Raw genomic sequence first — 21,294 nt, forward strand, 5'->3', positions numbered from 1 at the left:
TTTTACTCGTAGATAAATTTATTTATGGTGGATGTGTAAACTGCTGATTTGGAATGTATTAAGTTCTTCGTGTACCAAAAATCAAGGAAAAGACATAAATTTTACGTACGTAATTTGATTTCACATCTGATGATTTGACGTTGACGTCTTGGCGAACTGCCAACTTAGAGATGAAAAGTTACCAAAAACAATGTTACAATGGAACTCATTGAAACACTGTTTTTGCCGAAAACAGTTGCACAAAATTCTCATTGTAACACCGAAATAGAAAAACTTTAATTATTTAATTTCAACAGAAATGTGAAAGTGAAATAATTCACCTCGCACCAAAAAGTTGAAAGTTATTTCACTTTCAACAAAAGTGCATTGCGCATACGCTCGCACGTAAGTAACTAATAAATTTGTTCTCTTTCAAACGGCAAGAAAACTGCTTTTTATTTAAAAAAAAAATGTTGTATTTGCGGGTTTATCGCGATTCCTGTAGATAACTTGCCTCTTACAAGGAGAAAACTTCGCGATAAAACAAGAAAAAAGGTTTTCACCCTAAGGCTAGTAACTCGCGCATTTTTCATGAATTGATCAGTACTTCCCAAAATTCAATAGCTATGTGTACTATGTTATTCTTTACTAGAGGGAACTATGGTTAAAGTTTCAAAGAAATATCTCCATAAATAAGGCAGTTTGACATTCCGCAGTCTGCGCATGTGCACATTAATCGTCCAGAATTTTCTGGGTTCAGGTGCCTATAAGCTACCCAATTTAAAAAGAACGAACTAAATATCTTGAAAACTGTATAGGAGGGTAGTTAAGGCCTCGGACGGACGGACGGATAGACGGACGGACAGAGAAAGTGGCTGCAAATGCGCACACAACTTCGTTGGAAAGTGCGCTAAAAAATACTGCCGACGGGATAAGAAACAAATAACATCTATTTTGAAACACCTGGAGGAGGAAAAACAGAACCACACCACCTTCTTCTAATTAGAACGGAATGCAAAATTGATTTAGATACCCCTTATGGATAATAAAAAACGTTAAACAAAAAAAGTAATGAAGTACCCAGTCGAGAAAGGAGACTTTTACGTAAAATAGTTACAAACAGTACGTAGATTCACGACTATTTTATGATTTAAGTGGGGATTATCATCATTTACTCTACGAATTGCAAATAAACATTATGTGTCAGTGCACCTACTTCTTCACAAAACATTATCTTAGTTGTCAATTCCGGAATTGCAAACAATGAGCAGGAACACAAAAAGCTGGATATTTTTTAATAAATCTTATACTTCTAATCGGTTATTATAAAACTGTAAGTATAAATTGTGACTAATTTTGGTTTTTTTTCAGAATGGTCGAAACGCAAAATGTGGAAGTGGATGAGGACGATGTGATGTCTAAGACAATTGGTGACTATGGAAAGTGGCAACTGCAAATGACATTCCTATTGGCCCTTGTGAATATTCCCTGCACGTGGCACATTGTTTCCTTTACTTTTCAAGCTGCCGAAAGGCACGTGACGTGTGCGCGATCGAATAGTTTGGAAAATACTACCCCGATTTTGTGGAACAACTTTACTCAAGCAACTGATCACTGTTTCATAAAAAATGTTACCCATGTTAATTCTAGTGGATATAGTGATGTTAGTGCAAGTCTTATCAAGTGTGATGAATGGAAATTTGAAGGGAAAGGTAAAGTTTTCAAATTAGAAATAAACAATATAGTATGGTAGGTAATACCTACCATTGTATTTATAAGCGAAATACAATGGTAGTACCTAGGTAGTTTATAAATAACATGCATTTACGATTATGCGATTTCTGAATGAACTGCCTTGACATTTGACACGCTTCGTGCAAATGTAGTTAATTTACCACAAAATTTAGTATAGTCAATTTCACTTCTAACGTGCGCCATACATGCTGTACAAAGAGTTATCTTCTAATTTATTCTATTTAGAGAATGCAGTTTTGGTTTTAATCGTTTGTTTTGTAATTTCCGTGATAATGCAGAATAAAGCGCCGATTACGTATTACTCTTACAGTCTTACATTATACTCGTAGATAAACAGTATACATTTCGAGATGAATTTGAATCAATGCTATAAAAATGGACTAACACTTCAAGAAGTCATAATCCTCATAAGATATACCAGCAGTGCTTATACATACTTATGTATCGGCCCTCTAAAACACCCTTAGAGTTAGAAATCCCAAAATCTTTAATTTCGCAACAAATTTTCGAACAAATTTAAATGCAAATTTAGAGTCACCGTTACATATACCTAAGCAAAATCGTCTTTAATCACTTGACGGTTAACAAGATATACAGCGTTGTATTCGGCTGAGAGATTTTCGTGGATTAATAGCCACCAATTACTAGAAATTTTCCTCCAGCTGGATACATTGTTAAAACTTCTTCTCTTTTAAAATGAGCTTGACAACTAACGCACCAAAATTTGTTTAAGCACGAAATTTGGGGGGCTGTCAAACGTATAATTATACAAACGTATTTTTTCGTCAACCGACAATTGGGAGAGGTGCTTGTTGGTGGTTTTAATGACCGCTTGCCATTACACATAGCATTTTTGTTTGGTGTCCAACGTGGGGCACAAAACATTTTAATTTGGCGCCTAAAGTGGGGTCCATATCAATTTTTTAGAGCCTCAAACTTGCTTTTAATTCATTAATTTATTGGAAGCCAATTTCGTGTTGGTTTAAAATGCCATTGGTCTATTCTGGAACGGCCGTCCTAATTGCCGGGGGATATAATCTCGTCCATGGCTTATTTATTGGTAAATGTTTGTGTGAATTGTATAGAAAAAAGGGTTCACTACCAATAAGTCAAGTAGTGTTAATTTACAGACGAGTTTTGTATTAGATTTTCCCCGAAATCGTCTTTTTTAATATAAAATTTCAATTTTCAGTCTGGTAAAGTGACAGGCGACAGGTAAAATGTTATTGCCATTGTCATGGTAAATTTCTTCACATAAAGTAGGCATGAAAATGAAGGTTTCATGACGATTTCGGGAAAAAATATTCGATATTAAAGCAACCGTTCAACTAACAGCGTTGCGAAATTTATATCAGCTCGGCTTGTTAGACGGTTTTTTCATGCCCAAAGGATCTTAGATCACTACCATTTTTGCGGGATTGTTCTACGTAAGTAGTTCTATAGTATTTTACAGTATTAGCCAGGTAAGTGAGTTTGTACTGGCGATAGGAGAAGTTCACTGGCGAGCCGTCAGGCGAGCCTGTCATCTCCTAGAGCCAGTAAAAACTATTACCTGGCGTATAATGTACAATATTTTATTTGTTACTCATTTGTAAACGTAAACAATTAGTTCTTAAATTGATCTCGAAGAAATGTCTAAAATATCATATTATCCATGTAACAGAGACTTCGCATTAAATCTGGCCAATGAAATTACTAGATTACTAACTTGTAAAATTTTTACACGTCAGCTGTCAGTTTTACAAGTCAGTAGCGTTTAAAGATGACGTTTACCCGTTTGCGTTTTGTCTTGATAATCAACGTTTGCAACTGAGTAACAAATAAAATTATTTACTCTATGGTAGCTCCCAACTAAAAACTCGAGTGAAAACTGGTCTTGTTAGCTAGATATCATATATCCGTACATATACAGGGTGAGTTTTTTAAGCATTACGATCTCGGAAACCGTAAGACAGAGATTCGGTTAAATGAGGAAAGATTGTAGTTTTAAGAGCTTATTCAAGATATGCTTTTGTTTTTTTAAAAAAATCCACAGATTACTAGATATGAGCGAAAAACAGATTTAGTGATTTTTCATTTAGCTGTTGTAGAATCGTTAGTATTAGAAATACAGAAATATGCAAAGAACAAAAATTGTAGATTTCTTTCCGTTTAATAAGATACATTTATTAATATTTATTCTTCTTTTATAATTTTCGAGTTATAACACAAACTTACATTTTTTAAATTGTAATCATAGTTGGCTGTGACATTTTTAAAAAGTGCATTTTTTTCTGTTTACAATGATATAAGGTTCATTGTACTTACTTTCACAAATAAACATGATACAGAACTTTTTGTATTATTAAGAGTAGTAAAAACAGATTTTGCCATGGGAAACATTTTTGTTCTCTTAATTGTTCAGTCTATTATAATATTTAACTTGCAGTTAGTTGTGCGGCGGGGCACCGTTGTGTTGAAACCAGCTTAAATTACGTTGTGTTTCCAAATCTAACCCATCCTACATATCTTGAAATTCATTTGATAGAAAATGAAGATAACATTGGCCTGTCTAATTTTCGTCGTAAATGAAAGGTACCTATCTCACTAGACATTGTTTTCCATGGCCATCTCTGTTTACTTACCTCTCAATAATACGAAAATTACTGCAGGGCGTTTATTTATTAAAGTACATTTAGCAAGCCTTATATCATTATAAAGAGAAAAATTTGTCCTTTTTAAAAATGTCAAAGCCAACTATGACTACCATTAAAAAAATTAAAGTTTGTATTATAACTCAAAAATGGTAAGATCTAAAAATAAATTAGTATGTTCATCATGTTAAACATTAAAATGTCTAAAACTTTTATTCGTGTCATTTTGTTATATTTCTAATAGGTAATAACGATTCTACAACAGTTAAATGAAAAATCACTAAATCTGTTTTTCGTTCATATCTAGTGAACCGTGGATTTTTTCAAAAAACAAAACATATCTTAAATAAGGTCTTAAAACGACAACTCTTATCTCATATAACCGAATCCGTATGATGGTTTTCGAGATCCCAATGCTTAAAATGAAAAAAAAACTCACCCTGTATAATAAAGAATCTAAGTTTAACGATGAACTTCTCATTTCGAGTTTCGAGCATAAAACATTGTCAAATTTTTGAAGTTAATTTTTAAGAAAGACCATTCTACTTCTGTACAGCTGAAGACCACACTCTATTTTACGGTAAAAACCAAATATTTTACCTGCCGCTGATCAATATAACCATGATTCTATGACATCAAATCAAGTCCTTTGTGGCCAACCTTACTTCTGTAAATGTTTAAATTGCAAATTTTTAAGGTTGGGCCTGTCCGTCTGTGGAAATAAAGCTCTGGTCGCCATATGAAAACAACTCAATTTTTCCAATAGATGGATAGAAGAGTAGTGAAAGATTATGCAGCTTCAACTTGAGCTTGTTTTAAAACCTTAACAGTACTGAGTGTTATTCCGCGAGCTATTAATGAGTTTGTTTGTCTAAGTTGGACAGTGAAAGTAATGAGTAGCTATTAGGATTTGTACATAACGAGGGAATAATGTTTAAGATTCTCAAGTAATAATAACGTTCGGTTTTCCTAAGCCCTAAAACTACCGCTCCCACATGCCTAAATGGTGATTACTCCCTCTGAAGTACAGTAGAAAAACATAGTATGGTTACGGTTTTTTTAGTTTTCGGCTATACGCAGCTTCTATTTTGCCGTTTCCACAGTTCTCTATCCCTTGTTTTTCTTTCCATATCTACTTACCCTCTCCCCTCTTTCATATCGTCCACCATCTTCACTCGTCTTCTTCCTCTTTTTCTTGTACCCTCTACGGCTCCTTTGATCACGTCCTTCAGCAAACCCTGGCGTTCATATGTCCTTGCGTTCAAACGACGGCGTTACGCAAAGTTACGGTATATTTCTTGTATGTGATGAAATCAGAATCATTGTTTGCAACTTGGACTTTTCATCCAGCTCATATTCAATAATACCGAACCTTGACTGGTTTGACGAAGGTCTGAGAAGGTTAGCTCTTTCATTTTCGAGCTTAAGTTATAAAGGATTTGGGAAAAGTGAATTTATTTATTATCAAAAACTTACAAAATATTACAGCAACTATAGTTCTTCCTCTTCTAAATACGTTCTATCGCTTCCGTAACAAAACCGCAAAAATACTAAAATCGTTCTATCCAACTAGTAATGAGATTTTTGCGTTTCCGCAATGAGGGGCTCTTTTTATTTGCTTCTGTAACTTAATTGGAGATTCGTGAAAATCGTTCTAGTACGGATCATAGGCGTATAGTTGGGTTATATACTACATCATAAATCAAATTTAATAGTTGGTTATGAGGAATTTTTCGACCTTCTTGATAACTGCATCTGCGTCAACTGGCCAATATTGTTCGGTTCGGTTGTCGCCTCTGTTTTTTTTAGTTATATTGCAAGTGGATAAAGTAACAACAAAGGAAAGCGCAATCTAATGGAATTTATTATCCGTCAAATGTATCACGAAGTTATCAGATACCGCGCCCTCCAAAAGTTGGTAAAATGGCAGTGTATTACATATATTTTGATCTCTAAGCATGGTCACGAAGAGCAAGAGATTTTTCTTCAATATTTACTACCGTCACAAAACGCCATAGCCAAATAAATCGCCGATCAACTGCAGCAGAAAGAGAGCCGTCTGTTTTACAATACGATGATACCGTTAATTAATACAGGAAGCAAAATTCTGCATCTTGGACTGCGGAAAGAGATGTGTGGTCGTGCGAGGGTTTTGAAAATGAGTGCTGATCAAAGTGTGTATTTCAATTATGAGACTTTTATATGATTCTTAGAAAATTCTTAGAGGAACTAATGGAAGCAATAAGACATAGTGAGGCCATTGTTGTCGATAATTCAAAGACTACAAATCGATACGTGCGGGTTTGATTCGAATAATTCAAGACGTACAGGTGTTGAATTGTGTCTTGAATTCCCTAAATATCTTTTTTTAGCTGCGCGTTTATTTAAAACTGAGAATGTAGCATTTGCGAAATGTCGATTTTGGTCTTCACGAATTTGTTGACAGTGTTATAAGCAGAGTGTGCGATAGAAACAGTTTGTATGTGAACAGCTAGGATGTATACTACGTCGTCCGTAGTAACGACTATAAATCAAATGTGCTATTGCATTAACTAGTTTGTAGTACCTAAGTAACTGCTCGGTGCTCGCGCTACTCTTTGAAAAGCTAAACCCGAGGCTAAACCTATCTTTTGCCGTCTAAAAATCTCATATACACGGTCCCTCTCCTCGCTTATCTCGATAGATAAAACCCAGCCACCTTAATTGAAACTACACGCGTTGTGACCGCTTTTTTTTAATTTCCAGACATACGTTGTTTCTGTTCACTATAAAGCGGTATACGGTAAATCTTCCACTGCCTACTAAAATATATTTCAAAAAATCACTTAACAAACGGCTAAAGCGACCACCCGCTACAGATTTTTAGCGCCATTCCATAAATTTCTATTCTATATTTTCTCTGGCCTAACGTTGCCACATTTTTGTGGAGCTATAAAAGACAACTACTCATTTGGGAGAAAAAAACGGGATTTCATTTTTTTACCAGAGACAAATGAAGGACGGTAGTACCTATATGATATGCCAAGGGAGTAAAGTGTATGTTTTAATCCCGAGGGTGCAGTTTGTATCCAAAAATGAAGTTAAGAGCATCAAGCACTCATAATATCGAACAAGCTTAAAATACTGGACATGGGTTGTCCCGGCGGTACACTTAAATGTATAGCAAATATACGGGAGGTCTCGGGAAATACGGGATGATTGGCACCACTACAGTGCGCAGCTTCAGTTCTTATGGTGGTGAGTTGTAAAACATCGTAAAACATCCTCTTCTTTATCGCTTATGCACCACTAAATAAATTCGCAAAAAATTAACTTTTTCTATTTCGGTGTCACAATGATGATTTTGTACAACTGTTTTCGACCGAAAACAGTTGAAAACAGTTGTACAAAGACAGTGATTATAGTCGTTTTTTTTGGTAACTCATCTCTTAAGTTGGCAGTTACTATTTAGTACAAGTAGGTACTTCGTTGGGTACTTCCATGTTTGAACTTCAAAATGTCAGTCTTACTACGCTGCCAACCTAAAACTTAACGGCGTAAAAAGTGTTCCCAACATAAAACATGTTAGTTCTAATGTTCCCTATAGTTTCTGATAATGATTTTTTTAATTAAATTAAAGCACCGAAATAGAAAAAATGGTATGAAAAACGCGTGTTACAATGCTTTATTGTAATACTCCTATCTTGCGGACACTCGTGGCTACGCTTCGCGTCGCCACTCGTGCCACAAGATAGTCGTATTACAATAGGTCTTTCAATATACTATTGTGTAATAATCGTTGAACTGTTGATAGCAGTCACAGTCACTTTCGATACTTGTTATGGAATATACTATTGCAGTATGTACAAGTAAAATAAAAGTGGCATTTTTGTTTACGAGTCACAGTTTCCTAATAAAGGCGTTAGCCGATTAAGAACAGTATATTATATTTTTTCGGACACTCGAGGGAAATGGAATTGGCCATTACCTATAATTAAGATATTATTTGATGGTGCGACCCTAAAAATAAATGTTGCCCATGCCGTCACTATAGCTTGTGAGTAAAAAGTGGATAAACCAACCATGAGTTTTGTTTAAATAAGAGAAAGCACTGAAAAAATCCTCCTAACATATCTGCAATATTAGTTGAATCTTTTTCTACTTTGTTTTCCTCTAAAGCCTAAATCGCTAGGAAAATATGAGAAGGCTTATGACATTTTCATTTTATGGAGGACTGCCAGAAATGTAAAAAATATAAGTATATGAAGACGTTATGCTGGTTTGTTTTCAGAAAAAGATTAGTTGAACTTCTGTTTAAAACGTCAAAATGACGGATACGACGTTTTCCCCTTAATTCTCGATTTTTGCATTGAACGGCACTATGTCATTGGACCGCAAGGCATTCGGACGCAGACATTAGGACACGGACATTGGGCCACAATACAGTAGACTGAGTAGTCCCTTAAAGGGAATAGACCGCAAACATTATACGCCGATATTGGAACCCATACATTAAGCTGCGGAAATTAGGACGTAGACGTTGGGACGCGGATATTGGGGCGCGGACATTACGACGCAACCATCATGTAGGCCACCTTAGAAGTTACAAAGTATACATTAGATCGCAGATAAAAGGTATCATTTAATTGAACCAATGTTATTTTACTTCCATTAATTGAAATCTGAAAATTTGCATACTGACATAGTAGATAACATCTATCGATTATACGCCGATATTGGAACCCATACATTAAGCTGCGGAAATTAGGACGTAGACGTTGGGACGCGGATATTGGGGCGCGGACATTACGACGCAACCATCATGTAGGCCACCTTAGAAGTTACAAAGTATACATTAGATCGCAGATAAAAGGTATCATTTAATTGAACCAATGTTATTTTACTTCCATTAATTGAAATCTGAAAATTTGCATACTGACATAGTATAACATCTATCGAAATAAAATATTATCATGATTGATTCACTTCCGATTCTACCAGATGTGGATAGCAAAAAAGTCTTCCAAAATCAACAATACTGAGGTGAAGCTAAATGCGAATGATTTAAATTTTGACCGCCCTTCTGCAGGGTGTTGCAAAACTAATCCATTATTACATTCCCTATACGTGGTTACGCTTACGGTTTTATTTTAGATTTTCTAAAATTCTGACTGTTATGCATAATTTTTTTAGGAGGCCTCGGGCCTAAACGACCCTGTCGATTACGATCGCGTTCCCATCTGTAATTAACATCCTGATAATTCCCTTTATACATAAATAACTGGTTTAATACAAATAAATAATGGTTGATTTCGTTGATAAACATAAAATTGTCTGGTTTGTTTACCTCGTGATAAAGAACTATAGTCAATTTTCATTAAGTGATCGTAAAAACTAACATTCTCAATAATGTTGAATGGTTTTATCACTGCGCTTAAAATATCCTTTTATCGTCACGCATAATAGTAATAGATAACCACTATCATATCATTTACTACTCAAGTTTGAGTGCGACTTTAATGGCTAGGGTTCAATAGGCGAATGTTTAATGTTTAAATAGATGCATAATTGTATCAAAGTCTCGCTATTTAAATAGATCTGATCTGGCTTATACGTGCCATTTAGCCTTTGATCCGTAGGTTCCACAAACATGTTCGTGTTCGCTTATATACGATCATGAATTAGAATCATACATGATACATGTAATACCTATCTACACCTACGCATAATTATATGAATTATCAATGCAATAAGAATTGTAGGAAAACTATTCATCACACTACCGGATATTGGTGATTTTTTTATTTTGATTTTTGATTGATAGGAAGGCACCCCTGTGTTATTTATGCTTGAAGTTGCTAAAGGACTTGTGGTGAGAAACAAACGAAAACTGATTTTTACTAAAATAGTCGAGAAGAGGCTTAAAGTCTACTTATTACCATCCTCCACTCATATATGGGTAGATAAAGTACTGTTTTCATGGCAGAAAGAAATCCGACTTGTTAGCACGATACTTCAAAAAATCTAATGGGACAAATTGCCTAAATTTGTACAGGCGTACTACTTGCTGCTTGCAGACGACACCTATTTATTCTTAAACCAGTAGGCTATATCAGTCTGCGCATGCGCAGAACTAATTTTCTTATTTATGAATCGATTTTACTAAAATTTTAACAGTGGCACCTCTGCTTCCATGTTGAAAAAATCGAGACGACGCGTACTTAAACGCGTATGTACATTTTCGTACTTCCGAGACTAAAGTGACAACTTCACTCCATTATGACAAGTACTGAAGTGTCACTTTTTGTCCCGCCGGGATTAAATTTTACGAAAATCCCGGAAGGATGAAATTACTAACAAAGCAATTTCAGTAGGTTTTTCCACATTTTGTATGCGGCACTACTTCTTAAACGCATCGTACTGCTGTTCATATAGTTTTTGGATTTCGGTGGTATCAATTATTTACCTACTTTGGTTGCTTTTTATCAATATCAAATACACGTTTGTCACCCACTGACCCACCACCAAAATTATGACACTAGCAATGACAGTTTCCAAATTATTTTTGTTACCATAGCATAGGGACTGTCGTACCAACGCAGCGTTCCTATGGTAACTTGTTCAGCAGCGATTTTTTGAAAGAACGCGTTCTCTAACTCCATACATATTAAGTGTTTCAGTTTCGGAAGTACGAAAAATATCGTATATACCTTGCGACTGAAGTAGTGGTCTTAATCCCTCAGGTAAATTATGGCCCTCCCTTCGGTCGGGCCATAAACTTTACCTTCAGGATTAAAAGTACTACTTCAGTCCCGCGGTATATAATATACTATTTCATCTAAGGCGAATCCGTTAATTTGGTTTGTGACAGGATCCGTCCAAACTCTTTCGGCAAATGCCGCAGCGCGAGGCCATAAACGGCCGTCAAGCGAATCGCTGTCTACCTGCTCACTCCAGTATTGTTGAAAAAATCGAGACGACGAGAGACGATGAGATATTCATGATGATTTTAATAAAGAATAAACGTACAGTTTTTTATAACAGTCAACAATCAAATCTATTTATTTGACACACTGAAACCTTGATCTAACGAATTTAATGTTTTTCTTTCCAACACTTCCCCTAAAACACAAAATTCTTGTAACAAATAACAGATATACCTAACATAACTTCTAACCAATTTCAACTTCAATCATTCCAATTTTGGTTCGAAGTTCTTGAAAACGGGGTCTTGCAATTGGTTTTGTTAAAATATCTGCCAATTGTTTTTTACTAGATACATGTTCAATCTTCATTTGACAATTTTGCACTCTTTCTCGAATAAAATGTGCCCTAACATCAATATGCTTAGAGCGCTTATGAAAACTTGGATTTTTAGCAAGTTTTATAGCGCTTGCATTATCTATCAGAAGAGTTGGTACATCAAATAGTGCGGAGAAATTTCATTAAATAAGCGACTCAACCAAACAGCGTCTTTAGCAGCCTCACTGGCAGCTACATATTCCGCTTCTGTCGTCGATAATGAAACACTTTGTTGTCTTCTACTTGTCCATACAATAGCACCACCGCAGAACTTGAAAAGTACTCCACTTACTGAGCGACGCGTATTAGGGTCACTTGCATAATCGGCATCACAGTAGGACTCTAATTCTTGAAAATTTCCAGTAACAGTATAGCAAATACCAAAATTAATAGTACCTTTCAAATACCTTAAAATTCTCTTTACCATTGTCCAATGCTGCTCTTGAGGGTTTTCTACAAATTGCGAAATATAATTCACAGCAAAGGCAATGTCAGGTCGTGTAGCTACTGTCAAATACAATAAACTATCTACCGCTTCTCGGTAAGGGGCATTAGTTCGTTCAGTATTTAGTACTTCCCCTGTCAGTTGACATCGTTCAATAGGAATCGATACAGGATTTGCATAAGTCATGTTATATTTCCGAAGAAGTCCTTTAGTGTAATTTCTTTGGCTTATAAAAATTGACCCATCATCGAAACGATCAATTTGTATATTCAGGAAACTTCCAACAACTTTATCAATAGTTATTTTAAATTCTTCCTTCAATTTTTCCAAGAAATCTTCAATGATTTCTTGTTTCGTGGCAGCAACAAGACCATCGTCAACATAAAGAATAACCAACAACTTATCATTTTCATTTAGACGAAAATATAAACATGAATCGGCTTTGCTCTCTTGTAATCCAAAAGAAATTAGAACATCCTTGAAACGTTTGTTCCAACATCTTGGTGACTGTTTTAAACCGTAGAGACCTTTTCTTAATTTGCAAACTTGTTGACTACCATCCTCATAACCTTCAGGTTGCTGCATATAAATTTCTTTATCAATGAATCCATATAAGAAAGCAGTTTTTACGTCAAATTGAGCTAATTTTAACCGTTCCTTTGCTGCAATACTCAAAAAAATTCGAATAGTATCAAAACGTACCACTGGACTGAATGTTTCTTCATAATCAATGCCCTCTCTCTGATTGAAACCACGAACAACCAATCGTGCTTTATACCGAGCAATTTCTCCAGTACAATTTCGCTTGATCTTGTAAACCCAACGATTTGAGATGGTTTTTTTACCTTTCGGTAAGTCAACCAATTCCCAAGTTTGATTTTCTTCAAGCGAGTCCAATTCCTCTTTCATTGCTTTATTCCAGTGTCTCTGTTCTGCAGTTTGTATTGCTTCAGAATAACATTTTGGTTCTTCTATTTCAGCCATCATAATGTCTAGCAATCGCTCTGGCGCTTTTAATGTTGTACGATCACGCAATTGTCTTTGTTCGTCAACATCATCTATATCTTCCGCAAATTCTGTTAGAGGTATTATATCGTCAACCTGATTAACGGGTACATCTACCGGAAGTGGTACTACTTCATTTCTTTCGTGACTGTTACCATGACTATGATTTTCATTTGGAAATAAAGTTAACAATCTTCCAGTCAATTCCGGCCCAAAAACTACATTTTTGCTGCGTTCAATTTTGTTTTTTTGATTTGAACCAAATCCGAAATCCGTCCACGTTATCAGAATACCCAACAAAAATTCCACGTTTTCCTTTTTTATCCCATATCTTTCGCTTTACATTTGGTACATGTACATAGCATTCTGTACCAAAAATGTGAAAATTATTTAAGTGGATATTCTTACCAACAAACAATTCATAAGGTGTTTGTCCAGGAATACTACTCTGTCCAGTACGATTTAGAATATAAATAGATGCATTTACAGCCTCAGCCCACAACTGTTTCGGTAAATTCTTGGCAAGAAGCATTGTCCGGGCAAGTTCAACGACAGTCCTGTTTGTCCTCTCTGCACAACCATTTTGTTCTGGACTATATGGATTCGTAACCGACAATATTATACCATTCTCCATCATAAGTTTCCGCACTTCAGCGTTATCGAACTCCAAACCACCGCCGCATTGAAAAATTTTTACTGCTCTCCCAAGTTGATTCTTCACAACTTTCAACATCTCAGCAATTTTTCTTACAGTCTCGGATTTTTCTTTGAGAAAATAAACAATACGCATTTTCGAATAGTCGCAAGTAAAACACAAAAAATATTTTGATCCTCCTAATGAAAGGCATTCCATGGGACCGCAAATATCAGCTGCTATTACTTCTCCTGGTTCGGTTGCACGTTGCTGACGTTTCAAAAAATTACTACGATGCTGCTTGCCTTCAACACAAGCTCCGCAAAAATCGTCACCCTCAATGAATCCAATTTTGTGCTTCTTTAGCAACTCTTTCACGTGACACTTGTTTTGATGGCCCAATTTTTCATGCCATATCTGCAACGTCTCTTTAGATGAAATATTTGCTTCACTTACCATTGGAATTTTTGGTGGCTTTATGCAGATGATCATTTTGAACAACTGGACATTCTTACACCACAAGCTTTTGTAACTCCTCCTTTTAAAAATGAACACTCTTTGTTAGTTGAGCTAAATGACATTCCCTTGTCCAAAGCAGACGTCACAGAAAAAAGATTTCTTCGTGCTGTTGGTACATACAACACGTTTTCCATGTGACATGCGTTCCATATTCCATTGACTAGAGCATCAAACTGTATAGTTCCTTTGCCTAGGGCATTCATCGTAGATTTGTCCCCAATGTAAATCTTAACAGGTTCTTCAAATAATTCAAATGAAGAAAAAACATTCCTTGCGATGTGTGATATGATCCGTTGCTCCAGAATCAACAATCCAGACATCATTTTCTTCAGCACTAAGAACTTCTCCAACAAATGCTTCAGTTTTTGAAAAATTTTCCGCTGGAGTTTTCTTATTTTCGGTTTTCTTTGGACAATTATTTCGAAGATGGCCTAAAACATTGCATCGGTGGCATCGTACCTTAGAAATATCAAATTTCTTAACATTTCTACGTGAAGACTCACCAGATGTACTGTAGTTATAACTTTTACTATGGTTTTTCTTACTAGCCATAAGTGCAACTAACTCATCTTGTTTTTCAATTCGCTGTATTTGTCGCTTGTCTTCCGTTGTCAAAAGTTCCACTAGATTGTTGAAAGTTTGCTGGTTTTCTGACCTTGCCCACCAAGCTTGTCGTAAACTTTCAAATTCATCAGGAAGTGAATCTAGTAATTTAACAACAATTGATGACTCGTCTGGTTTTACATTTAATTGCTGCATCTGCAAAATTAATTGTTCAAATTTGGCAATATGATGTACCATGTCATCAACTGGTTTTTTTTGAAATACAAAAAACTCTGACTGTACAATATGTGCAGCTTGCTTGGTCTGCTGTTGGTAAACTGAATGTAGTTTCAACCACATTTCTTGTGCTGTTTCACACGCAACCAGCAACGCTAATACCTTAGAATCGATTGTTTTTTACAATCAGCTGACTCGCTGCGCGATCCGCCTTATCCCAAGCTTTAAGCTGGCCTTATATTCAGCTCGATCGGCGTCTCCTGCTTCCTCTCTCAAAGGAGCTGGCTTCCCAATTTCGCCGATGCATACCTCATATGCTCCATCTATTCCTCGAAGTAAACTTTTCACTGCAAACTTCCAAAGAATCCAGTTTTCCGTTCCTCTGAGTTTCTTGATCCCATGTACTTGAAGTTCCATTCCAAAAAGAAATTCAATGTCCAACTTCTTTTATAGGGAACCACGCTCTGCTACCATGTTGAAAAAATCGAGACGACGAGAGACGATGAGATATTCAAGATGATTTTAATAAAAAATAAACGTACAGTTTTTTTATAACAGTCAACAATCAAATCTATTTATTTGACACACTGAAACCTTGATCTAACGAATTTAATGTTTTTCTTTTCAACAGTTTGTACAGGCGTACTACTTGCTGCTTGCAGACGACACCTATTTATTCTTAAACCAGTAGGCTATATCAGTCTGCGCATGCGCAGAACTAATTTTCTTATTTATGAATCGATTTTACTAAAATTTTAACAGTGGCACCTGTTAATAAAAGCAAATCGATCTATTATTTTGAGAATGGTTTGTGTAATGGTCTTACTCTAAACAAAATGCGTCCGTGTGGATATATAGATCTGCTTCATTTCTTTGTTCGCAACTACCTAACCTTTGCGAGGTACACTCCGCTCTCTGTGAACAATGAGGAGCACTGATTATATCACTGATTATTTTTGTACTCAGCTCTGGAGGTCTTACACTACCATGCGCAAAATATCGAATTCGAATGATATTCCACAAGTGTGGCGTGAACATTGGTCCCTACAGCACTTCTTCGTATGTAGGTACATTACGAATTTATTATACATACTTCGTTCAACTTTATTACCGCTACGCAATAACCTCCTGAGACATTTCGGAGAATTCTTCTATCTGCTTCATTTTTTCATAATAACCAGTGTAGCAACGGAATTGAATGCGTTTTAAATATACAACGAAATGATGATTATAGACTTTTATCTCTACCATTACTTACTCTCTATCGGATTATTTATTGTTTGTACACAACGTCAAAGGAAAACATTGGGGGAGTAACCACTACCTCGACCAACATCGCATACAACCGTTTTAACTTCAGGTATTTTCCAGGTGATACACTTATTAAAGAATTCAGCTTGCTATGTGACCGAGAACATCTCACTAACGTCGCCGATATGACATTTTTGGCTGGAGTGGCTGTTGGTGGGCTCGTTGGTGGAATATTCTCGGACAGGTACGGGAGGAAACGAATGCTAATGTGCGCAGTTTTTTTGCAAGCACTTTTAGGTAATTATTGATCAGTTTATTTGGCATGATGTTTTTATCATTTAGATTTTCAGGCACGCTAATAGCTGTCACACCATGGTTTGAACTTTACGTTATATTAAGAACTATATTGGGATTTATATCGGTTTCAGTTGTGTTCAGCGGTTTCGTACTTACTGTTGAGATCGTTGGAGGAAAATGGAGAATAGTGTCTGGAGTTGCGTACATGTTTCCTGTAGCACTATCGTACATTATGATTTCGGGAATCGCTTGGTTGCTTCCCCATTGGAGGCATCTGCAGTTTGCCATATCACTCCCCGGATTTTTATTCGTTGCTTTGTGGTAAGTATGTTATTAGCGAGTTTGCGGACACGTATTTTCCGTTACGTTAGACGGCCATTTTTTCTTATGATATAACGTAAGGGAAATTTAGTGAAACGCGCTTGCGGATAAATTTATTGTTGCTGAAATTTGATTGGTTTACGTTATTTATAAACATAAGGTATAATAGTGTTATACGGTATAATTCTTAAGCTTTTTTACGTTATAAGATATAACGACAAGTTTTGTAACGTAAAATGTACATCCGCAAACTCGCTATTGACTTGCGATCAATGTGACGTATGTTTAGGTGGATTCTGCCAGAATCGCCTCTGTGGCTTTTAGCAATGGGGCGAACTCATGCGGTGCTGGAAGTTTTACGTAGCGCAGCTAAGTACAACAAAAAAGAACTACCTGATAATTTAGACAAGCAGTTACTTACCGAACCAGATTTACAAACAGAAAAGGCAAGCGTTTTTGATCTATTTAGAACTGGTAGAATGAGAAGAACCACCTTTTTGCTATGCATTATATGGTTTTCTTTGTATTTATTATATTATGGCATTGTTCTTAACTTAGGCAACATTGGTGGTGACTTATATGTTAATACGGTATGAAAGCAGATACAGTAGGAGTAAGGGAAGTTAATTCATTTGCACTTTTCAGGTAATATCTGGAATAGTTGAAGCGCCTGCAATTGCGATCAGCGTTCCGATTTTGTTGCGAATGGGAAGACGTTGGCCGTTATCTATAACGATGTTGATAACGGGTGTCTCCTGTTTGTTAACGCTACCGGTACCATACATTTTTAACAAACAATGGATAGTTACGACATTAGCTATGGTTGGAAAATTTTCGATTAGTTCAACTAACGTTATTGTACCAATATTCACTGCTGAGCTTTATCCAACGACCATCAGAAATATCGGAGTTGGGGCCAATAATGTCAGTGCCGGTATTGCTCTGATATTAGTTCCGTTTTTATGGGATTTGGTAAACAATCGTTTTCTCATAAATATGAATGATGCACTAATTGTCTTTCAGAAATATTTACATCCGACTGTTCCCATGGCACTATTAGGTGCCTGTGGCGTAATTGGCGGACTGACAGTTCTGTTTTTACCGGAAACAAGTAATCTTCCATTAGACGCTACAATTAAACAACAGCGTAGCGGAAGAAGAATGTCTTGTACACGAAAAGTACCCAAAAGAGTATCCGCATAGTAGATTAATTAAACGCGATTAGGTTTACCTGTGCTGTGAATCACACAACTGAAGTACAACTTAGAAAATTATAGATTTATTGACAACAGTTTCGCACAACCGGAACTAATGCAGTATTTTATATTAGTTATAAAATTCCACAGTGGCATCATCCCTCATGGGATTTATTGTTATTAAACGTGCCATCTTTAGTAAAAACGTATTCCGTTTTTCAGTAAATTTTTTCAATTTTTGTCCAGTATGGCACACTTTTTGTTTAGAATTGCAGAAAAGCAAAATTCGCTTGCGATTGGCACCTTGCCTTACCAAACTATTATCAGGTGGAATGTTTGGGGTAAGTACATTATGAATCAACTTTGAGCCTTTCATTGACCCACGTTAATCCTGCAGTAAACATCCTTGTCACACTTTTATCTAAAGTAGGTGACAAATTTCATTCAATGAAATAATCAATTAAATAAAAAAATCGGGTAACCTCCCATTGAATGTTTGAAGCGAACGTATAATTAAATAAACTCAATCTAATGACCAACATATGATATCAATGCCATACAACATAATTATGCATTTATATACGCCAAATTTCAGTTTGTACGCATAAATAACTCTTATCAAAAAATTGACTGTTATCCTGTTCCGGTTTACTCAGAAACACGACCTAATTGTTTATGTTGATTTTCTATACCACCTACGCGTAAAAATAGGAATAGAAAGCACATTTCAGATTATTTCACTTGCTAGCATTTCCAAATTTTTATGGATTGTCATTGTCAATTTTCAGTAAGCCAACACGGATTTGGCATAAGTAAATTACACAGGGTGTCAGAAAATTGTTTACTGATATCGTCGATGTGGAGAATAAATACGTATATTACAACCATATTGTCCCACTACACGTGGTCTGGCCGCTTAAATTTGTCGGTGCAAAGGCCATAAATAGTGCGTGTATCTACCTACCACATACTAACTTATTGGCTAAGGAAATGTAGGGATGCTGTGGCAGCACTGTGGAAGGACCAAAAAGTTACTGCAGTTCACTTTCAAGAAAGTTATGTTAAACATATTCAAAGGTTAAACATAAACATAGACGTCGATTAAGTTAAAAAGTGCCTTATATTTTACAATATGGCAAATTGTACGCTCTGGCAGGGCGCCGTAGGATTTTTGTCATTTTGATAAAAATGAAAAATGACAATAATAAATTACAGAAACTAATTACCATGGTCTAGTAAAATATTGTATACTTCCGATTGTGCTTAATTGATTTTAAGGTAGGTACTTACGTTCTTAAATAAAATGAGATACCCATGTCGAGATAGTATATGCCGGTTTTTCTTCTTGTACATAATTGTATTCTTTAACTAGTCAATTTATCTTAGTTTTTGTATTTGTCTGTAGAGTAGTTGCTTGTGTGTATATTTTTATATGTAATTTCATACCTTTAGAATAAGCTCCAATTATGATTCCATTGTCAGTGATAAATCCGAAAATAAAATCTGTATCAAAACGATGCCTTGGGATGCATTACGAACATAATTACGAAATGAAATAAGCAACAGCATTTATTCCTAACCCTCTTCTACTCCTTGTTATGTGATGGTTTTGTCCGTCCGTCTGTCTGTTCAGTCGTCTAACTCGAGAACGAAAAGAGACAGTGGTGCCAAACCTTCTCCAATCGATTTCTACGAATTCAAGGATCAGCGCTATTGTATATATGAGCCGGGTTAAAAGTTGTGTTTCCGAATGCGAACTGAGTGTCAAAAATGATCCCATACTGAAAATCGTTTGCGATTCTTCGTATCTTGTTTATATACGTATCGTACCCTGGTCGAAACTAGCAGACATCCTATGTTTATTTGTAGTCCCATTCGGAAGTCTTCTTAAACTTTAATTGTTTATTGCCCAATGAATTAAATACTTACGTCAGTTAACTTCTCCTTGAAAGTGTTATTCTCTCGTAGCGAGTCGGTATATTGGTCGTCTTTTCATTACATTGGGGGAGTGTTTATGTCCGATCCATATCTTTAAGTTTTAGGGTAATTTTTTGAAAGAAAAAGAATCCCCTTGTATGATGCTATTGTTCGTCTGTTTCTCTGTCCGTCTATTCCTCGTCTAACTGGTGAACGAAAAGAGATAGCGATGCTAAACTTTCGCCAATCGATTTCTACGAGTACAAGGATTAGTGCTAATATGACCCGGATTAAAAGTCTGGTTTCCTAGTGCGAGCTAAGTAGCCAAAAAATCCCCTACTCAAAATCGTATGCGATTCTTCGTATCTTGTTTACGTTAAGGTAGCTAATTCCATTTCAATTCTTATTGCAAATGCGGGATGGTGGTGGATGATATTGGCGAACTGTGATACTAATCTTAGTATCATGTTTGCGAATCATTTTTTGTTTCGGTAAAAACTGGGCTAGCCTAATTTTGATTGTGAAAAAAAGAGGAAACTTGTGAAGGAAAAATGTCGGAAATAATCTATAAGCTGAATACTCGTTGGGGATCTAGTTCTGGTTGTCGGGAGAGGGGAGATGCTGTTTCTGAAAGTGAAACGTACATATCAGATTTTGCATACGCCTGCTTCTATAGTGGTACCCAATAAAACTTTTGAAACTGGGAGAAGGGGGTTAAAGCATGTTTTGCTCTTCATGGTATTCAAATGAAAGGTCTCTCAAGAATTGGTTTTTACAAACTCTAATTTCCCTCTGCGATTCCTTAGCGATTAGTGGGGAAGGGGGTGCCACCCACAGTCCTCCTGCTCGACGGCTAATAGTGATCGGTTATAATTCCTCATACCTCAAGAGCAAAATGTCGAAGAAAGATACTCACAAAGGGCAATTAGGACGTGTGGAAGAAATATATCCACTGGTGATGTCAAAACTGAGTAATTATATATCGAAAACAGTGTGTTGGACAAGAGTACCTACTCACAAAGGCAAAATGAATCACCTGGACGGGTCATATCTATTGGTTCGATACAAATATCTCGAAACGAAGTGTCGGAAGAGAGTAGGTACTCATAAAGGGCCAGTGGAACGCCTGAACGAGACACATCTGTCGAAACCTAAGTGTGAATATCTTGAAAATTGAGTGTCGCAGAAAGGGCTTCATTCTTCTTTCCATTCCTGTTAGAGAATGTAGGACCTGATTTGAGGACGTAGTGCGTGGTGGTTCATATGAGACCCTCAAACATC

The 21,294-nt window shown here is 36.2% G+C and overlaps 1 protein-coding gene across 1 annotated transcript; it reads left to right on the plus strand.

Moving 5' to 3' along the window:
- Nucleotides 1–1,148: 1,148 nt before the first annotated feature.
- On the plus strand, nucleotides 1,149–19,613 carry LOC116163549 (organic cation transporter protein-like). Its single transcript, XM_031477536.1, has 7 exons — nucleotides 1,149–1,298; nucleotides 1,351–1,691; nucleotides 16,403–16,579; nucleotides 16,633–16,900; nucleotides 17,190–17,490; nucleotides 17,546–17,872; nucleotides 17,924–19,613. Exons 1-7 carry the CDS (start codon nucleotides 1,243–1,245, stop codon nucleotides 18,101–18,103), a joined length of 1,650 nt encoding a protein of 549 aa, XP_031333396.1. The 5' UTR covers nucleotides 1,149–1,242; the 3' UTR covers nucleotides 18,104–19,613.
- Nucleotides 19,614–21,294: the final 1,681 nt, after the last annotated feature.

This window comes from Photinus pyralis, unplaced genomic scaffold (genome assembly GCF_008802855.1).
Source record: "Photinus pyralis isolate 1611_PpyrPB1 unplaced genomic scaffold, Ppyr1.3 Ppyr1.4_LG2, whole genome shotgun sequence".
Classification (NCBI taxonomy): domain Eukaryota; kingdom Metazoa; phylum Arthropoda; class Insecta; order Coleoptera; family Lampyridae; genus Photinus; species Photinus pyralis.